At 60.0% G+C, this 9549-nt stretch overlaps 1 protein-coding gene across 2 annotated transcripts; it reads left to right on the forward strand.

The window, feature by feature from the left end:
• Nucleotides 1-717: 717 nt before the first annotated feature.
• Nucleotides 718-7512, forward strand: FAM131B (family with sequence similarity 131 member B). Of its 2 annotated transcripts, none has more exons than XM_036230767.1 (7): nt 718-838; nt 3756-3865; nt 4180-4215; nt 4507-4600; nt 4904-5101; nt 6571-6714; nt 6926-7512. In XM_036230767.1, exons 2-7 carry the CDS (start codon nt 3812-3814, stop codon nt 7396-7398), a joined length of 999 nt encoding a protein of 332 aa, XP_036086660.1. In that variant the 5' UTR covers nt 718-838; nt 3756-3811; the 3' UTR covers nt 7399-7512. The 2 variants fall into 2 exon arrangements, with proteins under 2 accessions (XP_036086660.1, XP_036086659.1); XM_036230766.1 differs by lacking the exon at nt 718-838 and adding an exon at nt 1189-1311.
• Nucleotides 7513-9549: the final 2037 nt, after the last annotated feature.

Genomic DNA, 9549 nt, shown 5'->3' on the forward strand with positions numbered 1-9549 from the left:
CTCCCTGTTACGTGCCCAAACCAGGGACCCTCTAGCCCATGCCCTACTCCCTGTTTAACCTCAAGAGGGACAGGAAAGCAGATCGAGGAGCAAAGAGACCCTGATTAGCATTTGCTTCTGGTCGCTGGTGCTAACCAGGTCTGTTCTCTAAAACTTTGCGTTTTCTAGGTACTTCTCAGACAGGAGTCTCCTTGCTGTTTCTCACCTGATTTGCCTGTACTCCATTTTTTTGCCTGCTGTAACTATAGTGCCCACTTGACCCTTGCCACTTAGATCTCTCTTTCTCTCTCATTTCTTACCCAGGAGGTACCTAACTGACCCTCCCCACCAGCCAGAGGACAATCCTCCTCTCTCTTGAATGCTTCGTGATATCCACGCTCTCATTTGTCAGAGAAGACCAAGGCTCAGAGTTTAAATTGGATTTAAAATTGTCTTCCACCCGGTCTTGGGTCTTGACACTTTCATTTCACTCTACCTGGGATTGAATTAGCTTCGTTCTGCTCCCCCATCCCCAGTCAGGCCTGGAGTCAGATTATCCGCACCACGCATGCCCCCTCCCACCCCCGAATTCCCAGCGAGTGCCGAGCACCGGGAAGTCTCAGCAAAGACTTCGCGATCCGTTTGGGTGGACAAACCGTGCACAGGAAACGCAGAGCATCCTAAGCTGCATCCAATCACGTTTCCGTTGGTGTCCCAGATGCCGTCGCAGGAAGAAAACAAGTGTTTGCGGATTTGGCGGCCAAGGCCCTTCATGCAGGCTTTATTCTCGCCCCCACCCCACTTTCTCTCTGAGCGTCTCCAACCCCGACCCCGAAAGTCAATGCACCAGAACCAAGAGGTGGGCCCGGGGCTCTTCACGCAGCTCCTGCGCCCCAAGGCGGGGCCCCCTCGGCCGGGCGCGAACCCGGCCGGGACCCGCGAGGAGCCCCGCGCGGGGCCGCGGAAGGGCAGGTGGAGCGAGCGGCGCGAGGCCCGCGGGCGGCGCGGCCCCCGGGGGAGCGCGGCGGCGCATCGGGGCGGGCGAGGCGCCGGGCGCAGCCAATCCCCGGGCCACCCCCTCCCCGGCCGCGAGCAGAGCCGGGGCGGGGGAGCCAGGCGGCGGCGGCGGCGGCGGCGGCGGCGACGGCGGCTGCCGCGGGGAGGGATGGAGAGGGGCGGGGGGAGCGGAGCCGAGCGGAGACAGCCGCGGCGCTGCAGAGCGGCTGGGGCGGCGGCGCGGCTCCCGGTGCTCCCCCCGCGCGCGCCCCGCGTCGGCGAGCGCCCGGCCCCGGAGGCCCCGCGCCATGGGCTGCATCGGCTCCCGGACCGTGGGTGGGTACCGCGGCGGGGCGGGAAGGGCGGGCGCTGGGCTCGCCGCGGCCGGGGCCCCGGCCCCTCCCCCACCCCCGCGCGCCCCTCGGGCGCCGGCCCCGCCGCCTCACTTTCCCCGCGTGCCTCTCCTCGCGCGCCCCCGGGGCTGCCGCCCCGCCGGCTCCCGCCGCTCTCCGCGCCTCGCTCCCGCTCCCTGCCATCGCCCTCCCCGCGGCGCGGTCCCCCTCCGTCCTCTCCCCGGCAGCTCCCTCTCGCTCATCCGTCGCTCTCCGCTCCTCCCGCGTCCCCTCACCCTCCACCTCCGAGCCGGCCTCCTCGACTCTGCCCGCCCCCCACCTCCGTTTCCGGGGCAGCCCCCTTCCCGGCGCCCCCGGCCCCGGGTCGGCGCCGGGCCCCTTGCGCACGCCCCCTCCCCACCGCCTCCATCTGGCTCGGTGGTTTTGCCCCGCGCTCTTTCCCTCTCTGCTGCTTTTTCCCTGTCGTTCCTGCCTCCCCCGGTTTGCTTTGTTCACGTGCATTTTCCCACTGGGGCGGGGGCGGGATGCGCCTGGGGCCTCAGGGAGGGAACGGGTTCCACGCCGGAGGGAATGGGGCCGGGCTGGGGTGGCGGGGAGGATTCGGGGCTGCCGAGGGACCGAGCGGGGTCGGGAGCCAGCTCCCAGCAGGGTGGGGCCGGCCCGGCCGGGGAACCCCGGGACTGGACTGCACCTGTCAGCAGGGGCTGGCGGGGCGGGGCCGGCCCTTTATTTACCTTTGACTGGGTGGGGAGGGGGGAAGACGGGCGCCTCCTAATTCGTCTAACCCTCTCAGAGCCTTGCTACCGCCCCCTGATACCCCACCCCCTGCACCCACCGCACCCTCACAGCTCAACAAATAAATCCACCCCCCCCCCGCCGACCCCTCAATTTTTTTCATTTCAACTCCCCATTTCTCCCGCCTACACGCCCCAGTGACCTCAGGCTGAGAATAATTCGTATTATTATTACAAACAAACTCACTCTCCTGAAGCCTGATTTCTCTGAGACCCGATTTATTTCCATGGATACCCCCCTCCTCCTCTGCTTTCACCTCTTCTTCGGGTTCTCTCCCTCCCTCTCTCTGCCCCCCAACAGAGAGCTCTGACTCAGCTCTCCCTCCTTTACAAAGGCCACCTCCCCCTCCCCTCTCCCCCTCTGCCCTCCCCAGCTCCCTTCTCGGGGAGTCTCTGCCTGCCCCGTTCCAGTCCTCTCTGCCTGGATGTCCATCTTTCCTCTTACCCCCGAAGCCCAGCCTCTGGTCTGACCCATCTCACCACTGCCCTGCAGCCCAGAGAGCTGGCCCACTGCGGCGGGGTCCTACCCCCCTCAGTCCCCTTAACCAGGAGTCCTTCCTTTTGCACTAGCTATGTTGAATGCCTCCTCGGACCCAAGACCCCATTCGGTTCACCCTTCTCAACAGTGGCCCCCTCTTCCTAAACTCAGAGTCAGAAAACTGCATGCACGGAAGGGACCTCTCTGGTCAGGTGGTACATCGGCCATCTGATGCTCGATTCTCTCCACGACTATCCAAGTGGTCCTTCCCCAAGCCTTCCAGGAGGCTCCACCCAGCCCTCATGCCATGGTCTCCCTTCCCCGGGAGCTCTGGCCTCACCTTAACAATCACCATCCTCCCCCTGCCCTCCGCAGCCCTCAGACCCTGTTCACAGCCTCCCGATGTCTTCTGTCTTTTCTTTGACTTGAATTCTTATTCTTTTGGTTGCTATTTTCCTATAAGTCAGTCCCTTTCCCTCCTCCCACCGTCCCCCCTCCACTCCTCTTGAATCCATCACTCGTCTCCCAATAGTCAGGTAAAACGATTCCATCTCTTGGCTTCCTCTGCTCTCGCTGTTTCTGGGTGAACACACCGAACTCCCGCCTCTCTCCCCACCAAATCCTTCTTGTCAGATGAATTCACCAAATCTCCTTGTGAGACAAATTCGCCAACTCCTGCCGAGGGTCCACTACGTTCCTTGCACCTCACAAATCATACAGTCCACACGTAGAGAAGTCACACCGTATTTACAGAAACATAATAGATGGAAAACACAGCTTCCGTATACACGCATGTGGAAACCCTATGGAAACCCTCAAAGGTTCCTCAGGACAGAACAGAGAACTGTTTTCCTGCCAAAACCCAACCACGGACCCCTCCATCCACACAACAACCAATAAGGCCACATACCACTTTTTCTGAGCGTGCTAGTCTTGGCTGAGATCAAACTGAATGGTTCGGCCCAGAATTTATATTGCTCCTGCCACACATTTGGGGAGAGTAGGGATGTGCAAGGAATGGGCAGTCGGAAGGAGTGGCTGCTGGCGGGAAGGGCGGGCTCTGCCTCGGTGTGTGGCACTGTAAGACCGTGGAGGGGCCTCGCGGGTGGGGAGCTGGGAGGCGAGGAGGAGCGACTAACCCGCTGGCCCCTTCAGGGAATGAGGTGATCGCAGTGGATTGGAAGGGCCTGAAGGATGTCGACCAGATCAACATGGACAGCACCAGCTCCCTGCACGGGAGCAGCCTCCACCGGCCATCCACTGAGGTGAGCCCCCCAACCCCAGGTGCTCACAGGACCTCTGAAAGACCCCAGGGACAAAGCCGCCCAACTGCTCACCCTTGAATTCTCTGCCTAAATGCCAAACACTCCTTCAGGCTGACACTTCTACAGAACGTTTCTCCCACATTCTTCAAAATACAAGCCAAACGTTCTGCACGGAAATCCTCATTCCCGATGCTGATCTCGGGAAAGGCCTCCCTCCTTCAAGCCATTCTGGAAGTCCCTCGGAGGGAGGAGGGTGGTTACCCGCATTCCTGGAAGTGCTTGGGATACCCACGCCCCTTCCTCTCTCCCCACAGCAAACCCGAACCGATTTCTCCTGGGATGGCATCAATGTGAGTGTGGCTTCCCCCGCCCCAGCCTTCCCTCGTCCAGCCTAACTCCTCTTCCTTGCATTCTCCCTTGGGCCTTCCGCTGGACACAGTGCTCCCTCGTTCCAGAGGGCACTCCCGTTCTCTGCCTACCCCCCAGACTTGTAAGTGTGGGTGGAGGGTGTGTCTCCTTGAGATCGCTGGGTATGATGGTCACCCTTATCCTTCCTCCTGGAAACCATGAGCTCTGCCCTACGGATGAGCACCCCCACACCCTCTAACTCCTCGGCCCTTTCTCCCATACCCCTATTCCAGCTCTCCATGGAGGACACCACTTCCATTCTCCCCAAGCTTAAGCGAAACTCTAACGCCTATGGCATTGGTGCCCTGGCCAAGTCATCGTTCTCAGGTGAGACGCCATACCTGGGAATGCGTCCAGAAAGGAGATACCTACAGGCTCCCGGTCTCAGTCTCCCTGCTCCTTGAGGCCTGAAGAGGACCCTCATCTCCCCACCCTGACCATTTGCCCTCTGTCAGGTCTCCCGCATCCTCCAGGCTGCTCTCAGATACAGAGTTCTAGGGGAGCCTCCCCCCCAAACCCCCATGAGCTGGGGTCCCCTGGCCCTGGGTGCCTGGGTGAGGGTAATGGGGAGGATCTGTTACGGGTATTGTGTAATGTTCTGGAGGATGTGGGGACTGTCTGGCTCCTCAGGGATTTCTCGAAGCATGAAGGACCATGTGACGAAACCCACAGCCATGGGGCAAGGCCGGGTGGCCCACATGATTGAGTGGCAGGGCTGGGGGAAGGCGCCAGCCATTCAGCCGCAGCACAGTCACGAGGCCGTGCGCAGGGATACTGATGCCTATTCCGACCTCAGCGATGGCGAGAAGGAGGCGCGTTTCCTCGCAGGTACTTTCCGCACCCCCCCCCCGCCCCCCCAGCCCTTAAGAGGCACATTTCATGATGGCCAGAAACTGACCCTCCAACCCCACCCCCTGTGGCAGGATTGGCTCTGTCCATACGAAGGCCATCAGACTTAATTTCCCAAGCAACTCAAATTTCAAGTACTTCGATTTGTAAATTCTGATAAATATCCTCAAACTTGCTTTTAGTATCATCTCGGAAGTTGAAGGGAATTAACATGGGCTTGAGGGTCCACCTGATGCTTTCTCTCCCACCTGGCGGGACTCCCTCAGTACAGCATGACAAGGCAGGGGCCACAGGCTCCAAAAGGCTCTGCTCCTACCCCTGTTGCTTGAGGAAAAAGAAAGGAAGGCCTTGGGGATCTTGTGTAGCCTCAGCCCCTCTGCCCGTCGCAGTCCTGGATTCCCATACCGGGCTCCTTCCTGGTGACAACCACTAGAGGGTCAGTGGACTTGGGTGACGGGAGCGTGGTAGGCAGGAGAGGTTTTCTTCCAGGGACGTAGTGTAGTTATGAGACAGGCACGTGGTGCACCCACGATGGTGGCCGAGCCCTAGGGGCAGGTCTCAGTAAGAAGCCCGGATTGACAGATGTGCAGGAGAAGGGAGGCATCTTTACGTGGGGGGCGTGGGTGGTGGGAGAGGGATCGGCGAGGGGAGACGAGCGTATCGCGGGGTCGGGCAGCCAGCAGCGTGAGCTTCAGCGTACTCAGGGCTTTGACCGGAATGGAGTCCCCCAAAGTCTACCCATCTTCACTATTCCAGCCCCCTCCCTTCTTCCAACCTCTTGAGCTTTCAACTTGATACCACCGTGAACCTACAATCCCATGGTGCCCTTGGGGGTTCTCTGTGGATCTTGAGCTTCCCCCTCTACCCCCAATCTAGATTCCTCTGTTCTTGACTACTTAATACTAGCTACCGTTCCTCAAAACTCCCAGAGATAAACTTCTGGAAGTCCCTAATTTCAATCCCTTAGCGTATCTCACCAGAAGACTCCCAACTCTTTCCCTTAGGAATCCTAAATCTGACCATCTGGGAAGTCCCCACGATTTTGCTTTGTTTGGGGGCATATACAAAGACTGTGCTGTTCAGTACAGTAGCCACTGGCCACGTGTGGCTGTTGAGAACTCAAAATGTGGCCAGTCTGAGTGAAGATGTGCCGTAAGTGGAAAATAGCGACCGAATTTCAAAGATTCCATATGAATAAAAAAAGTCACCTATCTCATTAATTTTATATGGGTTATATGTTGAAATGATCATCTTTTATACATATCAGGTTAAATAAGCTATGTTAGTGAGACTAATTTCGCCTGTTCGATTTCCGTAAAGGAAACTTTTGATTGCCTGAGTGGCTCGCATTGTATTTCTGTCGAATGGCAGTGCCGATGGCCCCTGCCCCATGCGTGTGACCAAGGGTTCTCAGAAGCATGTCGTGCTAATTGCATTTCTTCTCCCAGGTGTCATGGAACAGTTCGCCATCTCCGAGGCCACACTCATGGCCTGGTCTTCCATGGATGGTGAGGACATGAGCGTCAACTCTGCCCAGGAGCCATTGGGCTGTAACTACAGCGACAACTACCAGGAACTGATGGAGAGTCAGGGTGAGGAGTGTTCTGGAACCCAACCCCTGATGCCGGAGAGGCCTCCCCAGGCATCTAGGCTACGTGTGTTCATCTCTATCCTTCTGAGACTTTCTCTTCCTCTCAGCTTTGCTACCCTCCCCCTTCCTGAGTCTCACCCTCACCTCTCTGCGCTGTTGCTACTGACTTTGATAGTCCATGACCCACCTGACCCCTACGATTCTCTTTACAGATGCCCTCGCCCAAGCCCCCATGGACGGATGGCCTCACTCCTATGTGTCCCAGGGCATGTACTGTCTGGGGTCCTCGGACGCGTGGGAAGCAAGCGACCAGTCCCTCATTGCCTCTCCGGCCACAGGATCCTACCTTGGCCCTGCGTTTGATGACTCGCAGCCAAGCTTGCATGAAATGGGGCCTTCCCAGCCCGCCTCGGGATACTCTGCTCAGGAGCCCCCGCCTTTGCTGGGGGGAGACACTGACTGGGCTCCGGGGGTGGGTGGGGTGGACCTGGCAAGGGGCCCCGCTGAGGAGGAGAAGAGGCCACTGGCCCCTGAGGAGGAAGAGGACGCAGGATGCCGGGACCTGGAGTCGCTGTCCCCGCGAGAAGACCACGAGATGTCCACCGCTCTCAGCCGGAAGGTGTCTGACGTCACATCCTCAGGTGTGCAGTCCTTTGATGAGGAGGAGGGCGAGGCTAACAACTAGCTTCTTCCCACTCCACGCCCTGCCTTCCACTCGCACCCGAGGGCGTGGCCGCGACAGTCCCCTCCCACCCCCGGCAGGACAGCGGGAACCTGGGCAGAAGACCGCGGCCGAACCCAGGAGCTGCCAGTTCTCGCCAGGAACACGGAGGGCCGGGATGGGGTTCTGTCCAGGCGTGTGCTGTGGAGAGCACAGGGCCCGGGGCTGAGGCCCAGGCAGCGGGGTGGCTGTGGACTTGGCTTGGCCGTGGGCTTCTGGGTCTGTGAGGATGAGCTCCAGTTTGTACCCTGGGGACAGGAGCACAGAACGGCCTGTGGCCATCGACTAGATGTTTTTCACTCCCCGATTTCGTCTTCCAGGAGCCTTGACCGTGGCTGTCTGAATGCCTCCTTTCTCCACGTCACTCTTGCTTTTGCCAACTCTTTTCTCTGGCTGGGGCCCCAGCCTGACCACACTGCGCGCAACAGACCTCGGGCTGTTGAACGTGGCTCGATGGGCACAGGAGAAAGTCGCGTCTCCTTAGAGGGCGGCGAGTCTGCCTTCAGTGGGTGACGTGGCTTCTGAGATCAGGAGTCACAGGGCAGGTAGAGGTGCCCAAACAAGATTCTTTTACCTAAGGCCCACCCGGAGACCGGAGAGCCGCCCGTGGGACCAAGAACAAACATGGCCACCTGTCGTGGGATCGCGACTGTCCCGTGGCTAAAAGGAGGGTCCTGAGGGCCTGGGGGAGGACCTGGTGGGCTGCCTGCTCCAGCTCTTGCTTCCTTTGTCTGCCTTCCTCCATCCCCTGCTCCGGAAGCCCCCGCCCCGAGGGTGCGACACGGAATGCAGGTGTCCTGCCAGGCGCGGACGCATGAGGGCTGTGCCTCCTTCCATCTGCCCCCTAATTCTCTGGAGCTGTTTACACTTTTCTCTTTGCCTTTTCTACATTTTTGTAACTTCTCGGGGACTCAGGTCGAGTGGGTGGGAGGGAGGAGTCCGGTGCTGCCAGGCCCCCACCGGGCAGTTCGCGCGCCGAGGAGCCCTGTGGCCACTCGGCTCCTCTTTCACCTTCTTCAGCTCCTCCTCCCAGGACTGAGGACCTCGCAGGTGTCCCCTCCTTCCTCAGGCCTCCTGCAGAGGCAGAGGGAGGACGAGAGTCTTCTTCCTTCTGGGACAGGTTCACAGTGATGGTTAAGCCCCTGGCCCTGCATGCCCTTCCACGCCCTCTCCATTCTGGTGGGAACGCCTGTGTGCAGCAGGTAAAACCCCAACGCCTCTGGAAGGGATCCTGATGGCGGGGACTGGCTGGCCATGGAGCACATTGCTACTCCCTGTTTCAGGGGGGCCTCATTCCGCAGCTCCCCGCAGAGGGGGACTCTGGGTAGCAGAGAGAAGCTGTGAGGTTCCTTGGCCACCTTCCCTCCTTTCTCCCCCGAGGCTCCAGCACCGAGGCCTTGTGTCCTGCTCAGACTCTGCCAGGGGTCCCGTTGCCTGCATCCTCTGCCGGGAAGGAAGTGCTGTCGCCCCTTCAGACCTGGGCCCGAACTACATCCCTTACCCACAGCCCCCAGATGTCCATTTCTTTGGAGTGAGGAGGCTGAGAGTGGGATGTTTCTGCCCACCTAGGGCCCTACCCCGCCCAGAGTTCACACTTTCACACACACGAGGCACCTGGAATGCTGCCCAGGCTGGGGACCCCCGTCTTCAGGGGGGGAGGACGTCAGTTCTTGGAGAAAGCAGGTGGGCGTGGTGAGCACGGGGGCCTTGCTTGCCTCGTCCAGTGCTGTGGCTGGTGTTGGGTCACGGGCCCTGACTCCTGCCCGGGAGCTCCGGGGGGGGGCGGGGGGGCCTCGCGCCTCCCCCTGCACTGCCACGGGTCTCGGGGTTTTCTGCACGCTCACGGTTCCCTCCCCAGGGGTCCCCGTTTCTTCGCCTGGCGCAGCTTGCTTTCTCCATGCACTACCTTTTCCTTAGTCTAATCTCCTTCGCGCCCCCTGTCCTGCCCCCTGACCGCAGTGGACATCCCCTCCAGGGGAGTGAGCTCATTTGTCACAGTTCCTTTTTGCTCAGGGCCCTGGGAAAGTTCGGGAAGGTAGATGAAATGCTCTGTCCTCCTTCCCCTCCTTGAGGCAGCCTTCCTTCCGTCCCTGCCCAAGGATGACTGAGCTGGGA

This window comes from Rousettus aegyptiacus, unplaced genomic scaffold (assembly GCF_014176215.1).
Source record: "Rousettus aegyptiacus isolate mRouAeg1 unplaced genomic scaffold, mRouAeg1.p scaffold_m13_p_13, whole genome shotgun sequence".
In the NCBI taxonomy this organism is placed as follows: domain Eukaryota; kingdom Metazoa; phylum Chordata; class Mammalia; order Chiroptera; family Pteropodidae; genus Rousettus; species Rousettus aegyptiacus.

Coding starts and splice junctions, on each gene's coding strand:
- FAM131B (XM_036230766.1), top strand. CDS start 1,284: ATGGGCTGCATCGGCTCCCGGACCGTGG. Junction 4,601..4,903: donor GGCCAAGTCATCGTTCTCAG/GTGAGACGCCAT, acceptor CTGGCTCCTCAG/GGATTTCTCGAAGCATGAAG. Junction 5,102..6,570: donor GGAGGCGCGTTTCCTCGCAG/GTACTTTCCGCA, acceptor TTCTTCTCCCAG/GTGTCATGGAACAGTTCGCC.